We start from the raw sequence: 23,980 nt of genomic DNA, 5'->3' as shown, positions 1-23,980 counted from the left end.
TAAATTGCGCATTACGTAATAGTCGAGGGACCAAAATGGGTATTAACTCTAAATATTATATGCGATTCCTTTTTTTAATTTGAAAAAAAAAACAGATTATTTTTTGAAGCAAGTACATAAAATGTAGCCGGTAATTTTTTAGCATGTACAGATTACGAAATCAATTGAGGCAGATTGCTATAGATTTGAGGTATGAATGTTATTATCTTTAGAAGGGCTAGATTTCTGTAGCTATTTTTGTAGAGGGAGGGAGAAATTGCAGATAAGGTCGAAGAAGACGGATGGGTGGCCGGAGACGCCGAGTGATGCTCAAGCCTGCGAGGGGCGATGGTGGGCGGAGAGCCGGAGACGCCGAAGGATACCTAAGGGCGGCGGACAGCGGGAGACGCAGAAGAAGAGAAGTTGTGAGGCAGAGAGAAAGTCTTGCCTGAGACATGGTAATAGAGAGAGACATAGCGACAGATAGATAGAGAGAATAGCGAGGGTGGAAATGGTGAGGAATTAGGTGGAAGAATAGATAATGCCTTAGCATTCTAGATCCTTCATCTAATTCCTTTTATTATTATTATTATTATTATTATTATTATTATTATTATTAATTGTTAATGTTAATTTTTATTATTATATCTTTAAGAATTTAAGATTAAGATAAGATTATTATTTTTAATATATATTATTATGTTATTTTACTCATGGTACCGTTTTACATGCTTCTGTTATTTATTTTTTAATTATTAAATATATTTTAGTGTTAAATTTGTCAAATTTATCAAATGTCAAATATGCAAATATACTAACAAATACTTATTAGAGTTAATAGATTTTTTCTAAAATGGTCCCTCGACTATTACTCATTCTCAATTTTGCATTTCGACTTTCAATTACATCCATGTGGCTTTTTGAGTTTTAAAAACTATTCCAAATTAGTTCCTTTGTTACCTTTTCCGTCAAATGGGCATTAATATTGGGGCTATTTTCATCCATTCACCTCCTTAGCCTATTACAACTACTGTTTGGAGCAGAAATCGGAGTAAATGCCTAATTTTCAGGCCGCAATAATTTACCATATCACTACAACAAATTAGATTTTTAGCAACATATACTTAGCGGCGATTATATACAACCGCCTCTAAATGAGTATTCGACAAGTCAGGTCCAAAGCAATCGACAAGCAAGAAGGAATTTCAAAAGCTTTCACTTTCAACATGGATATGCCCTCTCTGGAATTAGATAGGCGATACCGGAGCCGCCGAGAGGAAGACGGTGACTGCAGCGCCGTCAACATCGGCGACACCACTTGCGACCGTTCACAGAAGCTATCCATCTCCACGGCTGCTTGCTCCATGGTGCTGGTGGTGGTTGTGTGCTTTGCGATTAGCCTCGCAATAGTACTACTGGTGAACTGCTTCAACAAGTCCATCTGTCCGGTCCTTCGAAACATAAATTCTAATTTTTGTGAATTTATATCAATTATTTTTATTTTTTGAGGATTATTTTGAATTTCTTTCTGAATGTTTATTGCAATTTGATTGGTTCTCTCTCTTGGAACCTAAATTCTTCCCGCTAGTTTTCAGAATTTTTCATAATATATATATATATATATATATATATATATATATATATATATATATATATATACAAATTGAATGTCGTCGGCAAGCAGTGATCTCAACTTGTTGGAATCTATGTCCTTCGGAACCGTGTCGTTTGAGGAGCTCCTGGGCCACTTCAATGAAGTCTACAAGAAGAACCAAAATGACCTCATGTCTCTCCAGGATCATATCCGCTATTCCGCTCTTTGGGTTACATCTCCTCCAGTAAGTAGTTTATACTTTATACTATTGTTATTGTTATATCATTGCAATTTTCTTTGTTCTTAATATTACCTTTAGTTTTTTCAAATTTTCTATCATATGAGATGTATTAGTCGATGTTGATTATGACGATGAAGAAGTGTAAACTGAAGTCGTAATGGATGATGTCTGTCGTAATGGATGATATCTCTTCAAACAACAGCATTGATTTTACAAGAAAAATTGAAGACGATCCCCTGTATCCTTTCATTCTATAAAATTGGCGTGCAAATGTGTGATGTAAGGTATCAAATTGCATGTGCCTTAGCTTGTCATTAAAATTCTGGAAAAGCAGAATTTAGTTTGTTCATGAATGTGTATCAGCATATCTTGCCTTGTGTGAGAGTTATTTGTGTTACTATAAAATACCATGCTGGCTGCATTAGTTTAAAGTCTAATACTGAATGTTCCTGGATTTCTATTTTGTACTCTTTGACACCTTTAGGCTAGATGATGATTCACTGAATTTATTTGCAGGGTCTAGCAATGGAATCATCCAACAAGGCACTAAGGGCTCTTGTTGATCCTCCTACTACCAAGGTATAACAATAGGTGTTTGTCGTTAACCTATCATCTCGATTTTAGCTGTAAGTATGAGTCTGCTGGAGATGATAATGGCTTAGCTTTTGGGTATTTGGTTGTTGGAGGATAATTTAAATCCAATTTATAACCAGTAGTTGTAAGTATCTACTTTTTTTTTTAAGGTTTTCAGGTTAAAATTTATTAATCTGTTGACTTGACACACGAGCACCAGCGATTTTTCCTCTACCAAATGCTACGTGCTTTGAAATATATGCACACAGGTGATAGTCCAGTGCATAATTTATATGTTAATATAATGGTTGGACACAATAGATCTTTGCTCTCTGATATATTCTGACCTACAATTATTTCACTTCGAACAACCAATGTTTATCATAGAGATCTTAAGCCAAAAAAATATATTGGCAAATGCAAATTGCAAACTAAAAATATGCAATTTTGGATTCGCAAGGGTTGCATTCAGTGTCACACCTACAACTGTATTTTATACGGTATGCTCATTGTTTTGTGGTTTTATTTATTTTTATTTGTTTTTTTACTCCATATTTATTTCCTTTGGGATAGTGTGTTTATTGCTTTACCTCTTGAATTAGCATCTCAGGTTGTCTTCTATTGAACTGCACTGAACTGAAGTGTTGTTCTTCTCTGATCTCTTTCTATTGCATTGTGGAGGATTATGTTGCTACAAGATGGTATAGGGCTCATGAGTTATGTGGATCTTTCTTTTCCAAGGTAATTCTCTCTAACCACACCATTTTTCTGCCTGCTCTACTTCAGATCCAATATCAACAACTTCCTAGAATATTGTCTTATTATTCCATGTACCAGTGTAAAACAACCTTGGTTTTGGAACTTTTTGGAGAAGATTGCCTCAAACCAACCTCAACAGGGACTGCAAAACAAGAAACATGGTTTGAGAAAACAGGTTGATGATTGCACATTTTCATAGAAAGTATATTCAATGACACTAATATAATACTCTATAATTTGTAATTTATAAAAGATAAAATAAAATTCAATTGTGATTTTATAGTTTAATTAATAGTTGATATCTATTAGAGATGCACATTTCAGAAATTTTTAATTCTTTATGGTTTGTAATTTGCTGCTTTATTCACATTATTCTTTCTTTTGCTTTGCAGATATTGTGTACCAAGCCATGTTCATGCAAAATACATACATGTGAATATGTAGAAGGGTTGATTGTGTACTAGACTACTAGTGTAAGTATGTAGCAAGTTGACAAGATTATTGCTTTGGATTGTGTTTTATTATTATTATTATTATTATTATTATTATTATTATTTGTAATATTATTATTATTATTATTATTATTATTATTATTATTATTATTATTAATGCGTTTGTAAATTACATTTTTTGATGTAGGTACCAGATGAATGAAGTGATTATCAATTTTCATCAAGAGTGCATGAAATTGTCATATTGAATGAACTACTATGTTTTATATTTTTCATGTAAAAATACTTTTCAATTATGTATGCGGTTCAATTAATATCTACACGGTTGTACATGAATATTGTTTAATATTATTAATTTACAAAAATTTGTTACAATTGATTTTCTTTTCAATTGAATGCGAATACAGAATTTCTTTGTGGGTGCAATGGGAATTTAAATGTAGAGATTTACGAGAAAAAATATAATTTAATGAGGATCATAAAAATAAAAAAATAAAATATAATGAAAATTTTAAAAGGCAGCTCAAAAATGACATTACTATTAGATGAGAAAATAATTTTAAAATAAAAATATATTTTAGCGGCGGTTTTAAAACTGCCGCTAATATTTAAAATAAAATTTAAATATTTAGAGGCGGTTATGCAAGTGTCGCTAAACACTAGACGAAAATAACCAATTATTCGCGGCGGTTACAAAACCGTCGCTAAATGCAACCAAAACCGCCGCTAATTAAGTCTCCCATTAATTCCCGCGGTTGTTGAAAACCGCGCTAAATCCTTCGCGACACACTATTTAGACGCGAATAATTTAGTGGCGGTTGCCAACCGCCGCTAAACAACAAAATAACCGCCGCTAAATGACGATTTTGGTGTAGTATACTGTGAGTAAATGTAGAAATAAACAAAACATTTAAAAGAAAAAAAGATTTTTTTTTTTTTGAAAATAAAAGAAAAGTAGATTATTTTGTAATATATACAAACATTTCTTCGCTGAAGCCACAATCTCTACCACCTCTTCATTTGAAAGCACGTCCTAAATTTGTGATGATGGTGTGTGAACCCCGTGGGCTCGGGGCCCAAAAAGAAAAGAGATAAAGCCCAGACAAAGAAGGGAAGCCCAAGAAGAAAATGGAGCAAGTCCAAAAAGATACAAGCCAAACCGAGGAGTCGGCTCGACCCGGGAGTCGGCGCGAGTGTGGGATCGGCACGGGTAGAAAGTCGGCCTAAAACTAGCCGTTAGCCCCTATTAAACTCCTAATTATCTACCCTTGAAGTCCTATTTACTACCCTATTTATCTACCTCATCCATAACCCCCCAATTAAAGGCTACCTATTAAGTCTCCCACTTATTACCCCACTAATAACCAAGTTAATACCTATTAACTACCCTACTAAATGGTCAAACGGACACTTTTGGGATGGGCTAGCTATAAAAGGAGGAGAAGACAAGAAGAAAGGGGGCCACTCACTCTACACACATGGAAGGACTCTTCCACACCATTCTACCACTCTCATTTCTATTATTCTCACTATATTATTAGAAAGCCAACACTTTGTATAGAGAATAGCCCTACAAGTATGTACAAAAGACACCTACAAAATGCATAGTGGAATTAGGCTTGGCACCGCCCAAAAAGGCCCGTGGTTTTCCTTTCGGTTTCCATGTCAAAATCATCGAGCCCATATTATTTTAGCAAACTTTATTGAAAGGTGTATCCTCTAGCTAAAGGTTGTGTTGGACCTCCTTGGGCCCGAAAATCCAAAAACCATCACTGGCGCCGTCCGTGGGGATCGTGACAAAAGGTTGCGTTTGCCTCTTTATCTGAGCAATTTCGGAGAGCGTCCGGGCACTACGGACGGAAGATTGAGAATGTTCATGAAGAACCGTGGACCAAGAAGAGAATTAGAGGAGACTCAAGTAAAGAAGCTATGCGTTGAGGTCTACAAGAGGTAACCCTTAAATTAGACGTAATTAAAGTACTCGGTAGTTGTTAGCAAAGAGTGGTCGGTCTATCACACTGAGGGACTCGGCCGGGGGAATCAAGAAATCGGGACGCCGAATAAATGATTCCCCCACCAGGACTTTAACGATAGACACCGTGGTCATAATTGTTTTCTCTGTTTTTCTCTGAATTATGGGAAGAATTTTGTTTATATTGAGAAAAGACAAGCAGTATGTTGTTAAATGAGACTCGCAGAGAGGCTCTACAATATATATATTTCAGAAGGCACTCCCAGTTTCAGTCTTCTAGGGGAATGAAAATTCAATTCCCAAATCAACATCCAGGATTCATCCAGAGCAAGAGGCACCTTGAAATGCTATGCAAAGCAGGCATTTCGCCACCTATCATTGTGGCCGAGTACATGTATGTATTTCTTACGTACTAACTAAAAAAAAAAAAACAGTCGCCTCCAAAATTTCATATTTTAACAAAGCAATGTGAAAGCCTTTGTTAAAACATATAAGCAGTATGATTCCAACGAGGCTTGTAGAAAAGCTGTGCAGTATAAGTTCCAGTCAAGTATTTCTAGTGCCTGAGGAGCGGAAATTCCCAAATCCATATCAGTATGGGACCAGGACAATGGAATGTATAAAACTTAAGGTTCAAAAAACATACGACAAAAATCTATTTCAAGTCGCCGCCGACTCAGTTTCACGAGTTCTTTCCTGCAACCTAATCCCCTTTGATGACGGAAGCTTGACTCTGCTCGGTTCCCGCCCTGATAAATTCCTCGAAATGCAGCTGGAATTGGGGGTTTGACTACGCCAACAAGATGATCTGATTCGCCAAGTGCAAAGTTTCAAAATCAAGGCCTAAAGGTAATGGAATTTCTGGCCAACGCTCTCGAGGTTCTCTGTACGTGGCAAGAATGTTCGACCCCGCTCCAATCACCAAAAGAACAAGAAAGCAAAGCAAACCTCTCAACACTAGCTCCGGCCCCTTTCATGACTCTCTTTCTCTCTGCAAAATGACCGGCTCAGAGAAGGTTGGAGAAGAGACGGCAATGGTGGACTCGGCGTGGAAAGCTTACCAGTATAGCATGTTGACGGCCCTTCTTGCTTCTCCCAACCGACTGGCTGCTACGAGACACGAACGAATGGAGACTGCATAAGTTCCTCCCAGCTTCACTCTATCGCCGACTCCGTTCCTCCCTACAAGTGGCGCGACAGTTATCTGGCGGAAGCAAGAAGAGAAACAGTAATCAACCGACTCGTGACACTCGGCACGGTTGCGGAGAAAGGGGTCGACGACCTAGTGATGGGGCATGGCTATGAACTCCTCCCGCTTATGAACTTTCCAGAAGTCGACGATTCACATCTATGAGTTTTCCAGAAGTATAGAAAGACAGTAGTTATGATAAGCATCACTGACTCACTGAGGATACATTCGTTTCGCGGACTATTAATACGATCGAAGGATCCAAGTCGAGCCCTGGTGGTGGAATTCCTACTGAGCACCCCGATTGCATCCCCTCGCGTGTCAAATCACAAGGCTCCCAGTCGGCTGTGGAAGTCGAACTCGGATGGTGCGGATGAAGGAGATTTGAAAGCGTCATCGATTCCGATGACGCAAACTCGGATGTGGAGAGCGAAGGCAACTCCCATATACTTAGAAATTAATAAAACTGTAGCCAAAGGAGCAAGACGGTACCGAAGAGAAAAGTCATTTTTCATAGAATTCAATGCGACCACAAGAGGTGACAGAGAAGACGGCTGTGGAGGACCTATCACTTCTATATAGATGACATACAAACCTGGATGTAAAGGAGGAGTCGGCAGTCGGTAGGCTGGGAAGTCAGCGGGTTAAGCCTGGCAGTCGGCAACCGGTCCCCGATGACACAAATCCATTCTGTACGAGGCATCCATCGCTCGCAAATTAATTTTTCCAAAGTCTTGCATGAGGATGGGTAGCAGAAGCGTGATGGAGAATTGAAAGAAGGGAAAGGTATCGGAAGCAGGATTGAGCGAAAATACGGGAGCAACGGTGACGACATTTCCATCCCCAGTACATTCGATATTTGGACGTACATATCAACACAGATGATTGCTCACAAAAAAGATAATATCATTAAATCACCATTGCTTTCGGCCATCTGAGAGGAGATTAGTGCAAAGAGTGCCGAGATGCCAATTTGGATACTTCCATGTGGTGTACAACGATCACGCACACTGGAACATGTATGTCATTGGAGGTAATGACCAACTCCATCACGCGGTGGCGATGATGACTCAGATAATCAGGAAGATCTCTGAGTGATATAGCGGATTCCTCTCGACGATCATCCGCCCGTCTCCTTCGAAGATCGACTTGTGCGCAATAAGCCAGAGCGAAAGGAGCAGTCGGCCGTTGTAAACGAAGGAGTCGAAGTCGGTCACCATGGATGCCTGCGCCGAAGTCTCTAACGGTGTCGACGGAGTCGACTCGAACTCGGATGAGATTATTTTAACGGTTAAAATGCTTTGCCTCTAGCAGAGTCCCCGGCGATCACTCGGCAGAGTCGCTCATGGTAGATGAGAGGAGCTTTCGACGTTTTTTGGACTGAATCTCAGAACAATGAGGCAGTCATCCCAGCCGAAACCAGCGTCAACCTCACCAAGGCAACCCAGTCACAACTAGAAACTTACGCACAGCTAGTCAAAATTGCCAACGCCGTTAAAATTTCTCACTCCGGGTAGGCCCGACCTGACTTGTCGAGTGAGAAAGCCGAGTCTAGATAGACTGACGGACTCCGTAGTCAGGGACTCGGCCATCCTACGGCATGTTGCGGAGTCGGAATCCGTGGAGTTAGCCTTGATTACATTTAGAGTCAGTAAGGAAAGCACTCGGCTAAGGCTTGGGAGTCGGTTGCGTAGCACTCGGACTACGGAGGAGATGACCGCAGGCATGCCGTTTCCTTTGAAAGATGGTATTGATCAGACATGCTGGGGAACGTACATATAGCATCTGCATAACGAAAAGGAAAATTCTATAAGCATGGGGATTATATCAATATAACCGTCGAGTCAGTCGTCGAGTCCAGTCGGAGTTAATTGAAAGTGATATGGAGGCTTTAATTGCCAGGATATCAGCATCTAGGCCACCATGCAATCAGTCGCGGAATTGGAGTCGAGCACACTTAAAATGGAATCAGGCATGCTTGCGTCATATGTGGCCTCTCGCACGGTTAGCAAGTCGGCGAAGAAACTTTCCCATAAAACACTAAGCAGAGTGAACGAGCGACGTGGGCTTCTGGATGTTCAAACATAAAAGAAGTTACCATTTGTATAGAGGCACAACCGTAACGATGAAGATGAAGGTAAGATGAAAGCAACTCCGACTCGGATGACGACTCGGCTCCTCTTTTGGGCAAACACTTCGTTAGCGGAGGACCGGAAACAGGCTCTGAAAGCGGCTCTGACCCCACCGTCCTTTCCTCAATACCCACGACAACGTTGATGAGGTTGATCGAATCAGGAACAGGTCTGATCAGACATCTGCTTCTTAACCGCCGTCGAGTACGGGAGCTCTTCATTTGGACTGGCAAGTTTGGTTCCGCCACGCTAAGGATCACTGCTTGCCCCTCAAGTTCTTTCCCGGGGCAATATTATGGGCAAGATCTTCGAGATATCCGAGGACTTGAGCCGGAAGATTCTCGATTGAGTACTGTAAGATGGACAACAAAGAAAATAGGGAAGTTTCCAGTCATCACGCCTAGGCCTGCTTGGCTGCTTGCACATGAAATTTTTTTACTAGCATTGGGTTCCGTTCGCGTACGTGGCCAGACTCAAGTCTGGAAATATATTTGATAAGGCACATATTGTTGAACCCTTCATTCGAGAATTCGGAGAAGGTGTCGATATTGAAGCAGTGAGCACACTATAACGTGCCAAGTTTGGATAAAGGAGCTGATGAGTAGCTTTTACATCCGAAAACATTCAAAGCCAACAGAAAAGTTGACCGTGATTATTGACGCCCTTAGACATACAGCTTGCTTCGCAATGGAAGGCACGTGTCTCGTCACGAGGCATGCAGTCGGCTGCGACTGAGTTCTCCGACTATCTCTCGCGAGTGTCAACGCTGGAGAGTACTCGTGAGGGATGAAACGTCTCGAAGAGGCCGGTGCGGTGGCTGATCCTGTGGTCGAGTTTTGCTCCCACAGTCGAAGGCAACGCGTGGTGAAGGGTGGAGATGCTTGCTTAATGCGCATGGCTGTCTTAATGTGCAATCTTGGCATTTGTTAAGATCAATATTGTGAGGATCCAAAAAGTTAATTTTGCAGGATTGGTAAAGGCCATGGAAGGAAATAAGGAGGGTAGGGCTCGAATCCTCTTAGCATCAATATTTTTTCAAAGTCTAACCGAGTATTATCTATAGGAGTTCGGCGTGGCGGGGAAAGTATTATCTCTTATGCGAATTTGGAGGATGGATTTTTCTACATATGGCGAGCTTAATTTCCCGGCACATGTGCTGCACAACAGGCTTGGATATATTCAGGGCGTGGGGCAAGAAAATGCATTCTAAAAGGTTGCTCCTGGAATTTCTCATCTACAAGGGGCTATATAAAGGGAAGAAAGAGTAAAGCTGCAACCGAGAGTCACTCGAGTTAGTAAAAGAGCCAAGAGTCCGAGAAGTGTACTTAGAAAAGAAGAATCATGGCCAGGACTCGCCTCGAGCAGGGACTCGGCGAGAGAAAAAGAAAAGAAACAAGGGCTAGGACCCTTAGAAAAAGCCAAAAGAGTCACCTCGACTGAGGGACTCGGTGAGAAAAGATAGGAAACAAGGGCACTGACCCTTAGACGTTTCTGAGAAAAAGCCTACAGGAGTCGCCTCGACTGAGGGACTCGGCGAGTATAGAAAGAAACGACGGGGCACTGACCCTAAACTGTTTCTAAGATAGAAAAAGCCTAAAGGGTCGCCTCGACTGAGGGACTCGGCGAGAAAAGATAGGAAACAAGGGCACTGACCCTTAGACGTTTCCGAGAAAAAGCCTACAGGAGTCGCCTCGACTGACGGACTCGGCGAGTATAGAAAGAAACGACGGGGCACTGACCCTAAACTATTTATAAGATAGAAATAGCCTAAAGGGTCTCCTCGACTGAGGGACTCGGCGAGAAAATATAGGAAACAAGGGCACTGACCCTTAGACGTTTCCGAGAAAAAGCCTACAGGAGTCGCCTCGACTGAGGGACTCGGCGAGTATAGAAAGAAACAATGGGGCACTGACCCTAAACTGTTTCTAAGATTGAAAAAGCCTAAAGGGTCGCCTCGACTGAGGGACTCGGCGAGAAAAGATAGGAAACAAGGGCACTGACCCTTAGACGTTTCCGAGAAAAAGCCTACAGGAGTCGCCTCGACTGAGGGACTCGACGAGTATAGAAAGAAACAATGGGGCACTGACCCTAAACTGTTTCTAAGATAGAAAAAGACTAAAGGGTCGCCTCGACTGAGGGACTCGTCGAGAAAAGATAGGAAACAAGGGCACTGACCCTTAGACGTTTCCGAGAAAAAGCCTACAGGAGTTGCCTCGACTGAGGGACTCGGCGAGTATAGAAAGAAACAACGGGGCACTGACCCTAAACTGTTTCTAAGATAGAAAAAGTCTAATCGCCTCGACTGAGGGGCTCGGCGAGAAAAGAGAAAAGAAACAAGGGTTCCGACCCTTAGACGTTTCTAGAGAAAAGAGGAAAGAAACAAGGGCTAGGACCCCTAGACGTTTCTTAAGAGAAAAAGCCAAAAGAGTCACCCCGAGCAGGGACTCGGCAAGAGAAAAGAAAAGAAACCAGAGTTCCGACCCTTAGACATTTCTCAGAGGAAGCTACCACCGAAGAGTTGCCTCGACTGAGGGACTCGGCGAATAAAGAAGGAATCAAGGGTCAAAACCCTTAGGAGTTTATCAAGGAAAGGAAAAGTTACAGCCGAGATTCACCTCGACGGCTAAAGATAAAAGGGGCTCGAAGTCAGAGGGTCACATCCACTGAAGCAGTCGGTCATATGGCAAACAAAGAGAAGTCATGAGGATGGATTCGTTTGGAATCTTGAACAAAGAGTCGGCAAAAATCGAGGGGGTTAATAAAGGGAATTTTGAGGCAAGACAATATACTTTTCCATGCCCTGCTAAGCGCGAAACATAGAAAAGTGAGGGACTAGTAGATGGGGTGTGAACCCCGTGGGCTCGGGGCCCAAAAAGAAAAGAGATAAAGCCCAGACAAAGAAGGGAAACCCAAGAAGAAAATGGAGCAAGCCCAAAAAGATACGAGCCAAGCCGAGGAGTCGGCTCGACCCGGGAGTCGGCGTGAGTGTGGGATCAGCACGGGTAGAAGGTCGGCGTTAAACTAGCCGTTAGACCCTATTAAACTCCTAATTGTCTACCCTTGAAGTCCTATTTACTACCTATTTATCTACCTCATCCATAACCCCCCAAATAAAGGCTACCTATTAAGTCTCCCACTTATTACCCCACTAATAACCAAGTTAATACCTATTAACTACCCCACTAAATGGTCCAACGGACACTTTTGGGATGGGCTAGCTATAAAAGGAGGAGAAGACAAGAAGAAAGGGGGCCACTCACTCTACACACATGGAAGGACTCCTCCACACCATTCTACCACTCTCATTTCTATTATTCTCACTATATTATTAGAAAACCAACACTTTGTATAGAGAATAGCCCTACAAGTATGTACAAAAGACACCTACAAAATGCATAGTGGTATTAGGCTTGGCACCGCCCAAAAAGGCCCGTGGTTTTCCTTTCGGTTTCCACGTCAAAATCATCGAGCCCATATTATTTTAGCAAACTTTATTGAAAGGTGTATCCTCCAGCTAAAGGTTTTGTTGAACCTCCTTGGGCCCGAAAACCCAAAAACCATCAATATATTTTATGAATAAATGTGTAAAATAGAGATCGACAAAAAGAATTCAAGAATATGAAAACATATAAGAATCAAAATCAGATTCAATACCCCATCTGTTGCCAAGATAATAAATTCATCTCCCTCTGTTAAATGCTTGCATGAAACTTCTTGTACAGAGATGAGACCATAATCCTTGAGGCAAAAATCTCCAAAAGCACGTGTCATGGCAGGGCCAGGAGAGCCAGTATTTGGCAGCCACACGCCCACACTCTTCCATAGGCTCCCCAGAAATGCCAAACGCTGTTAATTTAATGAAACGCAGAGGTAACAAGTGTGCATTTTTTATCAAAAAATTTCATTGCCGAGGTACGGTGTATCTATAGAGGCTAATTCCACCATGCATTTTGTAGGTGTCTTTTGTACATACTTGTAAGGCTATTCTCTATACAAAGTGTTGGTTTTCAGAGTATTTGAGAGGATGTAAATCATGGTAACTCAACTGAACATGAACCATAGAGGCTAGACCGGTGCTCACTGCGCACAAAGAACCCCCCTCACTTTGAGAACAACTGTCGCTGGTGAGACTCGATCCCTGATCATTCTTCCAAAGTTTCACCTCTATGACCAGTTGAGCTGCCCATGCGGGTAATAATATAATATATTGTATTATTGGGTGGCTGTCAGGGCCGGTTTTAGATTTTGGTGGTCCCGTTCTTGTAAATGAATGAGGCCCTATCAAAAGGCTAATTTTTAAAACCAATACTGTAATAATAATAATAATAATAATAATAATAATAATAATAATAATAATAATAATAATAATAATAATAATAAAAATAATAAAGTGGTAAAATATTGTTGTGCGAAAAGAGAAAGACAACGGACATATTATGGAATAAATTACAATTATAACAACAACAACAATAACAATAACAACAACAACAACAACAATAATAATAATAATAATAATAATAATAATAATAATAATAATAATAATAATAAACAACAACAACAACAACAACAACAACAACAACAACAATAATAATAATAATAATAATAATAATAATAATAATAATAATAATAATAATAATAATAATATAAGAAGGTAAAATGGAAGGTTTAAAAAAAAAGAAATGTGCACACAGCTAAACCAAGCGAGATTCAACCATGGATCTCACAGCTATGAAACACTTTACAAACATGTTTCTACCATCTCTACAAGCAGAATCCTTCTTCAATAAATAGATTTTTTTTTTTGTTTTTTAATGGTATCTAGTTAAGTAAAAATTAAATTTGGAGCCTTCTAAAATTTTGGGGCCCTCTAAAGCTTGGGGCCCTGTGCTGTTGGGCTGCTTGCACAACCCAAAATCCGGCTCTGCATATTGTGGTGCAAGTAGGAGATTGAGTCAATTAGTGACTTAATCTGTTATGCAACTCAGGATATTCAGTTAAGCTTTAACTGAATATATGCCTACGTTGATGGCATGTAAGCTTCTAAGCAAAACAGTCCTCCCACAGCTCCCGTGTTCATAATACACGCACCATCAGGTATTCGGGAGAAAAGTGGTAGACAAAACACTAACCTTTATTTAGCAGGTTTACCTTCCCGTGGCAACACCAACAACTATGGCTAGAGACATTTGGGAATCCTAAAGCTTCCGCTATTACGGGTCACGTTACTCGTTTACTTCAGTTTATGTTAGTCAATTTATTATCTAATATTTGGTATCAGAGCCCTAATAATCTTTGCCTAGTCGATTATTATGCCTAAAATCAACGAATTAATTTGATTTATATACATTGAGTTCTTGTTATATATTTGTATATTAATTCTTTGCAGTATGCATATATCTAATTCTTGATTTTTGGCATTAAGTACAATTTAATTCTTTTTTGTTTTTGGAATTAATTTTTGTGTTTTTCCGAGTACTGGAATCAGCGATGCTCTTCTGTTGCCGGTTACGAGGTGCCTACCATCGCTGGATTACGAACGGAGTTAGTGTCCACCGGCCATGACGTAGCGACGGCGCCGTGGGGCATTTTGGGCTGTGACCGGCGCTTCATCATCCATGGATGAACGGGCACCGGATGTTTCTGCGTACTGTTCCACGAAGAAGATGGTGTTTGGTGCTGCAGGCTGTCGCCGGTTGTCTTCCTACTCCCCGTAAGGCTGTCGGCGCGGCATGGGTATTGGCATCGCGGCAATGGACGGCAGGCTGAGCTCCTGGTGACGCCCCACTTCGTCTTCCAATTCCAGCTACGGGCGGCGACGCGCAGCGAGGTGGCACGGCGGAGGAGGGCTAGATTTCCGGCAGGCGCTGCATCAGGCCATGGCGACTGTTGTTAGCGCTGCGCAGAGTAGATACGTCGGAGGAGCGCTGGGTTTTCCGGTGAACCGTCGCTGCTCCCTCTCATCCTTCGCGTTCTCCTCTCTGTAAGGCCGTCGGCGATGGTGGCTTCGCGATGAAGACGGCTGCTGTTGCTCCTCATCTGAAGAAGGAGGACGGCTGGATGATGGCCGCTGGTTATTCGGCGATTCGTTGGAAGAAGACGCAAGACTGGTACGTCTCCTTCTTTACAATGCAATTATCTATTATATTTACGATATATATTAATATTTTCCTTATATTTAATAATTTATGTTTATATTTATTAATTTTGGTAAATGGTGATTATTTGGTATAATATTACCATATTAATATTACCTTAATTAATATAGTAAATTATTTTGGCAAATGGTAAATATTAGTAATTGCTTGTTTTTGGAATATTAATGCCATTTAATTTTCTCTTAATTTTGACATTATATTCACAATTAAATTATCATTCAATTTTGAGCAAATATTAAGTATTGAATTTGCTACCTGAATTTTAATTTAATATTAAGGTGAATACTAATATATTTTATTTGCCTTATATTAATTTATATATATTAATTATGGTAAATGGTGATTATTTAGACTAATATTACCATATTAATATTACCTTAATTAATATTCTAAACCAACCCCGGCCTGACAAAGCATTTGGGAGGATTTAAATCATGGTGACTCAACTGAACATGAACCATAGAGGCTAGACCGGTGCTCACTGCGCTCACTGCGCATAAGGAGCCCCCCTCACTTTGAGAGGTTGCTCCCACACTGCCGCTGGTGAGACTCAATCCCTGGTCATTCTTCCAAAGTTTTACCTCTATGACCAGTTGAGCTACCCATGCGGACTAATTAATATTCTAAATTGCTTAGGCAAATGGTAAATATTAGTAATTGCTTGTTTTGAAATAATAATGCCCTTTAGTTTTTCTTTAAATTTTGGCATTAAAATTTCAAATTGAGATTAATTATGGCATTATTTGTGATTGAATTATTGTCATTATTAGCACCATTACAGTAATTCTTGTCACAATTAAATTATTATTCATTTTGAGCAAATATTAAGTTTTAATTTGCTATTTAAATTTTAATTTAATATTAAGAGTGATATTAATGCCCTTTTGTTTTTTCTTAATTTTGGCATTAAATTCATAATTAAGGTGCATATTAAATTGCCTGAACTATTGCAATTTATTTAGGATTTATGAGTTAATAATATATTAATGTGCAAAATCCAAACATGCTTTGTATATTCATAAATTATTTCATTATAATTGTACATTTAGAAAAGCATATATTAAGATTGGATATAGCATATTATTGACTCATAGCCTTCATATTTAATATCATTCAATTTTGGATCCTTAGGCTAATTTTGGATAATATAACCTATTAAGTCAGCTTGTTGGTTTCTCACTCAATTTTGAGCATACTTTCAAACCTATTTTGAACAAGCTATTTAGGACCTATCTGGGTCACTAAAGTATGTCACCTTCTTTGATTGATATTTTAATAATAATTGTAGCACTTTTTATTTTGATTATAACATGTTTATTAAGTTTCAATTATTACTTTGAACTAGTCACATTTTATCCTTAAGCATATGGAAACATTAAGATATGTATTACCATGTTTGTCATTATTAAAATGTTCATAGTGATTATAATGCTCCTTATTACTATTAATATTTTAATTAATGATAACATTATTTTTATGGTATTAAGAATTGAATTATTTCCAAATTGATTTATGTGGCATTTATTTTTGGAAAGTTTTATTAAATTTTGAATTTATATCCAAAAATGTTTTAAAGGTTAACCGTTTTAACTATTGTTTTTTCACATTTAGTCTCCAAATTAACATAATAATATTATTATGGCTATTTATTGCTTTTTTTGGTTTATTTGCAATTGTATGCCATTAATAATACTATTAAATGAGTTTTGGAGAGTGATTTTTTAATCAATTCAGAATTTTGAAACAACATGTTTTCTTGGCAATCTATCACATAATTTATTTGTATTATGATTTTAGATGTTATTGCCCACATTTAGTTAAGTATGAATAATTGAATACACATTTGGTGTTTTTCATACTATTTAGATTGTTTTATGCTTTTAATCACATTAAGTGCATAATATAAAGTTTAATTATGCAATTAGGAATTAGGATTTGTGATTTTTTTATTTACGAATAAAACATATATTATGGCTTGATATTTGTGAATTCAGCCTGTTTCTCACAAATTTGATTTTATGCAATTAAAACATTTTCACGTGGGCGTATAGTTTTTAACCTTTCAAAGTATATATCTATTACATTATTATTCAATTTTTGGATTTCTTTTGGTTAGAAGTCATACTAGTTTTGAATATTAATTGTATACTTGAGGTTATTGCTCATATTAAAATTGTTTTCAGTTATGCAATTTATTTGGAACATATGAGTTTATTATTTAATTTTATGCATATCTGTTCTAAGCATAATATTTTTTTTTTTTTTAGATTATGCCTTTAGAAAGCATAGTTTGAGAATGGATTTAGTTCCTTATTAAGTTGAACTTTATGCATAAAATTAATTGCGGTAGTGCCTGAATTTAAGCACGTTTAGTCCGTTAATTTAGTTCATCGATTTAAAGCCTTATCCATAGGTGAATCTACAATCTTATAGATCTCCCAAACGATTTTACTTCAAATATGAAAACACATGACTTAGGGAAGTTTCTTGGGGAGGAATACTAGTTCTATGGCCCTGACTTAAAAGCCGTGTTGCTTCTAGTCCCCTTGCGACGCTACTCTGTCTAAGGAGTTGGTATTTAACCGAGCTTCGTCTCGACCAACTTTCCTGGGAGTATACCTAATAATTGTCTATCATGTGTTGGTTTAATTTGTTTGTTAGGCTTTAAATTTCCCTTTGCGAAGTGATAACAATTTTAGATTAGTTAAAGGGTAGCCACAACATCTTTAATTTACTAAAAATTGTCTAAAGTTCAAATCACATAAAGATGGCAATGATAAATGTCTAGTGATCCTATAATTTTAATTAGTTGGGGAGTAACCACAACATCCTTAATCAATTAAAATTATATATTGAGTTGTTGGGTCACATAAAATTTGATAAATGTATAGTCATCTTATAATTTTAATTAGTTAGGGAGTAGCCACAGCATCCTTAATCAGTTAAAATTATATATTGAGTTGTTACGGTCGCATAAAGTTTTAGACACATCAATTGTGATTAATTGTATGTAATATGGTGGAATTTAGCCCACAGAAAATTTCTTTATATTTGTATGATTAATTAGGATGAAATACTGAACTATGATCATAATTTAGCCCACATGCAATTATGTATCGGAATGTAGTTTAGTAGTTTTATCAATGATGATAGGAATAAAGAATTTTATTTACTTTATGAATAATTCTCATCTCTATCATGAAGCTTAATTTTATGATGTAAACTTTAGGTCATATATCTTAATTTGCCCACAATGATTAAGATAAGGAACATGATCTCTTAAGTTTTTTGTCATAATGGTTGTAATTTATCTACTTGAATTAAAACTTTAGCCCACAGGCAAGTTTTATGTCACTAGATTCTTCAACTCATTTGATAATTGTTTCATCATAAAATTTCAGTTGGATCTAATCGAGTATAACTTTAGCCCACAGACAAGTTTTATGTCACTAGATTCTTCTGACTATTTATATTAGTAATTGAGATAAAATACTATCATAAATGTTTAATTGAATTTAATAGAATTAAAACTTTAGTCCACAGACAAGTTTTATGTCAATAAATTCATCAACCCATTAGATAGTAATTTTATCTCACTTTCTTAGAATTTAAAAATTTAGTTCAATTATAATTCTAAGTTTCATGGTTTGCATTGACAAAACATGTATTTAGTCACTTTCCAAATTTTAGATACACCTTTTATTAATTATTTTTCACGAAACTTACTTGGTTATTTGGACTAACTATAGTAAGTTGCGTGGTATGATATACCTCTTTTGGATTTCAATAATAAAATATATCTTTTGAGCCAGATTCCAACTTGGTTTTGGAAGACGTATTTTATTATTTTAGTATGTCCAACTATGATGGAGAATCATGTCCTCATTCATTATTCATTTAGTTGGACTATAATTGGAACCAAATATTGATTATTTAGTATGCCCAACTAATGGTGGGGAATTATATCTTCATTATTTAGTTGGTCAAATCAATTATGAGTGTTATATCATTAATTTGGCTAAAGAATATCTTAATCAGTGGGAGCGATCATTTAGAAAAAGATCATTAAAATACTCCACTAAACCTGATGGATTTAATTGATACATTCCAAATTGGATGTGCGTCTAGCAATAAGCCCAAAAGTTTCCACAAGTATTAATTTAGTTTTTTGTTCTTATAATTCATAAGTTCATTTCACTGAACGTTTGGTTGTACAACATATTTATGAAAATTTTGTAACAATATTAATGAATTTATTAGAACGAAAGCATTTAACTTGTGGTGCATTGCCAATTAATAAATTCTTTAGCAATTAATAGAGTTTTTAGGTTCTTCAAAATTGATCCTGGGTATTGAGCAGTTAGAGTATATGTAGGAGTAGTTAGATTATCTCTCAGATAGTTAGCTTAATTCTTGTTGTTTCCCTTGTATAAATTGCTGTGAGTTTTATCATTGAATACATACAGAATTTACATCCAATCATCCTGGGCCATTTTAGTTTGTAAGGCTCAAAACAATTTTGCAAGACATATAAGTAAGACTCATTATGTTCAATTAATTTCGAGGTGGACCTTAAGGTTATTTGGGAAGTTGGTGTATGTTTAACATTCCAAATTATGGACTTAGACCTTTTGGTTTGTTGTCTAAGTTATTGGAATTTTTCTGTGACTTGACTATCTTTTGGTTATCTTAATGAGTGGGAGTGACAGACGTGTCAACTCCAAGCTCTTAGCCGTTAGAGATAGTGCTTATGTTAACTTATAATGAAGTCATAGAATAAAGTTAGCATTATGTTAACATTAAGAGATCTCTACTTAAGGCATGCTTCTAAGATTTTGGAGATCATACAGTGAATTTGGATGGTTTCTTCCTTCAGTTGTGCACATAATATATTTTGGGAAACATCCATTAAGGGACTAAGAATAAAAGTAGGGTTTGTTCATTAAGAACCTAAGTTAGGAAATTTAAATGCATGTGATCATAGAGGATATTACTCACTTGATTAGTAGAGGACGTATTACTATGATTCATGTGTTTTGTTCTTTAATAAAGGTTGTGCCAGTACTTGCACCAAGTGGGAGAATGTAAGTATTTTTCCTAAATACAATATATTATAATATATTGTATTATTGGGTGGCTGTGGTGCAAGTAGGAGATTGAGTCAATTAGTGACTTAATCTGTTATGCAACTCAGCATATTCAGTTAAGCTTTAACTGAATATATGCCTACGTTGATAGCATGTAGGCTTCTAAGCAAAACAGTCTTCCCACAGCTCACATGTTCAGAATACACGCACCATCAGGTATTCGGGAGAGAAGTGGTAGACAAAATGCTAACCTTTATTCAGCAGGTTTACCTTCCCGTGGCAACACCAACAACTATGGCTAGAGACATTTGGGAATTCTAAAGCTTCCGCTATTACGGGTCACGTTACTCGTTTACTTCAGTTTATGTTAGTCAATTTATTATCTAACAGAGTAACAGAAGATGCATTGCATACATGCAAATCAAGATCGACGCCGCCTCCATCACCACTGCGGCCACCACCGGAGAAGAGCTCCACCATGCCCCCATCGTCGCCACGCATGCAACTCCCGGCAAGGTGTTTATTGAATTCGCACCCATCAAAGAATTCAGAGCAGTTCCACCCGCAGTCCAATCTGAAACGTACTGGAGCAGCTAAGTTTCAAACCAATGTTATCAATCTTGTCTTACCACTTTGAAGCTGTTCTCATTGTTAATCAGAATGTTTGTAAACTTTGCTACCTGCATAGTGGTTTTCCACTTGAAATCTATCGTCACGCCATCCCATGCATGCCGTCCACCACCTCTGTGCGTCGCCGACCCCCACGGACGGCTACCGTACCAGACTTCATTAAACTTAAAAAAAAAATAAGTAATAACATAAACCCATAGCACCCGCACCCGCACCCATGATCAGAGAGGGAAGTTTCTATCATGGAGCCGCGGGCGAACGCCGCCGTAGAATTCGAGTCAGCGGAGAAGATAGTGCTCCGATGGGACTCGACCACGTCGGAGGAGGCCAGGGAGAAGATGAACAGGAGGAAATCAATCAGTACTTGCAAGCCGTCGATGAAATCCAACGGTCTGTAGAGTCCACCACACTGTTCATGACCAGAGCAAAGCCAACAGCGCGATCCAGATCGCCATGGCTGGGTTGGAGGATGAGTTTCGGAACATCCTCATCGCTCACACCAGCCCGATCAAAGTGGAGTTACTGTCCGACTTGAAATCATCTTCTTCCTCGATCAACTACTCCGCCACCTCCAGGACCACCTGCGGCGAATAGTTGGACAGTAAAGATGGAGGTTTCGTGCAGTGAAGAAACAGCTGGAGCATCAGGGTGAACTGGAAGGGTTACAAGAAGAAGAAAATGGTCAAATGGGGTGGAATGGACCAAAATACCCCCAACTTAACGGTTGTTTGACGCAAAATGTAACGGAGGACCAATTTGGGGTAATTTTTAAAAGTCAATGGACCACATTGGGTGTAATTGAAAGTCGAAATGCAAAATTGAGAATGAGTGATAGTCGAAGGACCATTTTGGAAAAAAACTCCTTTATTTTCTACAATTGAAAGATTCATTACCTTTAAATTTATTAATACAAAATATGTTATAATACACTGTCTTGTAATTAAATATTAAAGTTATAATACAAAATATGTTATATATATTCATTTACCAACTATTTTACACAAATATAATAAATATTAATATTTTGTTCAATACTTTCACATGAAAACCTACGACACACATCTCACAACGCATGAAACATGTAGGGGAAAAACTACCACTACCAAATATCAATAGGTGCTTGTAAGATAAAGAGTTAATAGTATAACTAAGATCCTATCACATACACAACAAGGCAAATCTAAAGATTTCTACACCATAATCTCATTGCACGATAAATCCATCTATAGTACCACCAATAACCCAATTGCACATGGCACACTACCAATAACAAAAAAGAAAAAGAAAAAAAAGACATGTACTGAAAATGAAGACGATGACAATGCTACCCAAAAGTAATTAAGAAAAATTAGAGAAATTTAAACCAAAAGTAGTATTTATTTAGACTATCATTTTAGACTAAGTATTTAGACTAACGTTATTACAAAGATACAAACATTTATTTTAGTGACAATAAAATCAATCTCTCATATATTATCTTGTATTTATATACTTTAAATTACCGATTTAAATAAACTAATTCAATATTTATTTACTTATGCATGAACATCTTCGATATAATATTGCATTGATATACTTTGAAATAATTATTTAAAAATAATCATTGGGCATTATTTCATTCTCACAAAGCGCGTAAAAGAACTAGTGATATAAGAAAGGGTAAAGTAACAAAAATAATAAAAAAAATACTAATATCAAAATAATATGTACCATTCATTATTTCATCAACCGATTACACCTATAATTTTTAGTTCACATTAGGCACATAACTTTATTGACTCTTATTAGATTTGTAGATATAATACATATAATCCAATCTCAGTAAACAGTAACTCACTACTGAACACACCTCAAAAACCTCCACTTTTCCAATATGGAGTAACATATATTACAAGTGCGGCATGAACATCATCTCAATAAAGCTTTTAGTGAACAACCTTCTACTAAACACACCACAATAACCCCACTTTACCATGTATATACTATACGCGTGTTCATTCGTTAATCAAAAGGGACGTTTCAACTTGCAATGTATATTCAGGATAAAATCAAACCTCATTCACATGCAATGGTCTCCTCTTATATATCTTATCTTATAGATGGCCCACATCCCTCTACACTCTTCAATGTTACTAATACTCTTCTGTATATATAGCCCACTCTAGCATAGTTATAGGCCCGCACCTCAGCTCAATTCAATTCTTTCTTCATTCACTACAAAAGAAACGAAAAGATCATGGCAAAGTTGTCCAGATCAAACGGGAAGAAAAAGAATGGCATGAACCTCAAGACAATGGTACAAATGTTTCAAAAGAGTTTTTTAGCAGATCATCAGAGGTCATCCCTGAATGATTTTGACGAGTTCGAGAACTCCAAGGATGTGTCTAATGACGTTAAAGAAGGGCATTTCGCGGTGATGGAGGTGGACAATGAGAAGCGCAAGAGATTGATTCTTCCTCTAAGTTGTTTAATGCACCCTTCATTCTTAAGGCTGTTGGAAAAAGCTGCAGAGGAATATGGGTTCGAACATGAAGGCGCACTCATTCTTTCTTGCAGGCCAATTGAATTGGAGAGGATTCTTGCCAAGCAATATATTGGAAAAGTAGATTGGAGTTCTTGTACAACTCAAGAGCTTTTATGTTCAAATTAAATATACAAGTGAATAGATCAGATTGTCCAATTTCATTTTTTTTTGTTAGTTCATACAATTCAATTTTGATCCACATTTCAAAGTATTTTATTTTAAAATGTTTAATTGTGTTTCTCGATACTTACAATATAATTTCTATACATAAATGGTTTAATGGTGCTCTGTTTAATACTAAGTAAATAAGTTTGCTAATGAAGTTGTTGATGATATTTACTCAAAATATTTTTGAGTTGCGCTTGATATATAAGCCAATTGAGCTAGAATAATTTCATAGTTTGCCTTTCATTGGCACTCAACTAAGGTTGGTTGAAACTTAAATGTGTCAAGTGAGTAAAGGTGTGCCAATTATAATGTTAAACATGTTTGGATTACTTAGCATAGAAATCGAGGAAGTTGAACATGGGGATTGTGAAGCCGCAACTATATTAAAGGATCCCTACATTAGAATGCTATGTATTTGTAACTATTAGAGTTATAGTATATTAGGATCAAAGACTTACTGCTATGCCAAAAGAACATTAGCTAGTAGTAAAGACGCAATTTTTCATATTTCTCTAACAGCTCATG

At 37.6% G+C, this 23,980-nt stretch overlaps 2 protein-coding genes and 1 long non-coding RNA gene across 6 annotated transcripts; 2 read left to right on the top strand and 1 right to left on the bottom strand.

The window, feature by feature from the left end:
• Window positions 1–1,025: 1,025 nt before the first annotated feature.
• On the bottom strand, window positions 1,026–10,308 carry LOC109153568. Its single transcript, XR_002049539.1, has 4 exons — window positions 10,298–10,308; window positions 6,529–6,531; window positions 4,447–4,451; window positions 1,026–1,430 (listed from the first exon to the last, which is right to left on the bottom strand). It is a non-coding gene; the product is annotated as an uncharacterized LOC109153568 (long non-coding RNA).
• LOC109153566 lies at window positions 1,657–3,951 on the top strand. Of its 4 annotated transcripts, none has more exons than XM_019301421.1 (7): window positions 1,657–1,817; window positions 2,331–2,393; window positions 2,848–2,887; window positions 2,998–3,128; window positions 3,225–3,321; window positions 3,539–3,619; window positions 3,793–3,951. In XM_019301421.1, exons 1-6 carry the CDS (start codon window positions 1,686–1,688, stop codon window positions 3,580–3,582), a joined length of 507 nt encoding a protein of 168 aa, XP_019156966.1. In that variant the 5' UTR covers window positions 1,657–1,685; the 3' UTR covers window positions 3,583–3,619; window positions 3,793–3,951. The 4 variants fall into 4 exon arrangements, with proteins under 4 accessions (XP_019156966.1, XP_019156964.1, XP_019156965.1 ...); XM_019301419.1 differs by having other exon boundaries at window positions 3,786–3,951; XM_019301420.1 differs by having other exon boundaries at window positions 3,539–3,623; window positions 3,786–3,951.
• A 12,643-nt stretch (window positions 10,309–22,951) lies between the features above and the next one.
• LOC109153594 (auxin-responsive protein SAUR50-like) lies at window positions 22,952–23,486 on the top strand. Its single transcript, XM_019301445.1, has one exon. The coding sequence runs from the start codon at window positions 23,000–23,002 to the stop codon at window positions 23,411–23,413; it is 414 nt and encodes a 137-aa protein (XP_019156990.1). The 5' UTR covers window positions 22,952–22,999; the 3' UTR covers window positions 23,414–23,486.
• The last annotated feature ends 494 nt before the right edge of the window (window positions 23,487–23,980 follow it).

This window comes from Ipomoea nil, unplaced genomic scaffold, assembly GCF_001879475.1.
Source record: "Ipomoea nil cultivar Tokyo-kokei standard unplaced genomic scaffold, Asagao_1.1 scaffold2510, whole genome shotgun sequence".
Classification (NCBI taxonomy): domain Eukaryota; kingdom Viridiplantae; phylum Streptophyta; class Magnoliopsida; order Solanales; family Convolvulaceae; genus Ipomoea; species Ipomoea nil.
This window is presented reverse-complemented; position numbering and strand designations above follow the sequence as displayed.

What these genes read in the sequence shown, in the direction of transcription:
- LOC109153566 (XM_019301421.1), top strand. Translation starts at nt 1,686, where the DNA reads ATGTCCTTCGGAACCGTGTCGTTTGAGGAGCTCCTGGGCCACTTCAAT. An exon ending in CTACAACTGTATTTTATACG is followed by an intron (nt 2,888 to 2,997) that starts GTATGCTCATTG and finishes TTAGCATCTCAG; the next exon opens with GTTGTCTTCTATTGAACTGC. An exon ending in AACATGGTTTGAGAAAACAG is followed by an intron (nt 3,322 to 3,538) that starts GTTGATGATTGC and finishes TTTGCTTTGCAG; the next exon opens with ATATTGTGTACCAAGCCATG.
- LOC109153594 (XM_019301445.1), top strand. Translation starts at nt 23,000, where the DNA reads ATGGCAAAGTTGTCCAGATCAAACGGGAAGAAAAAGAATGGCATGAAC.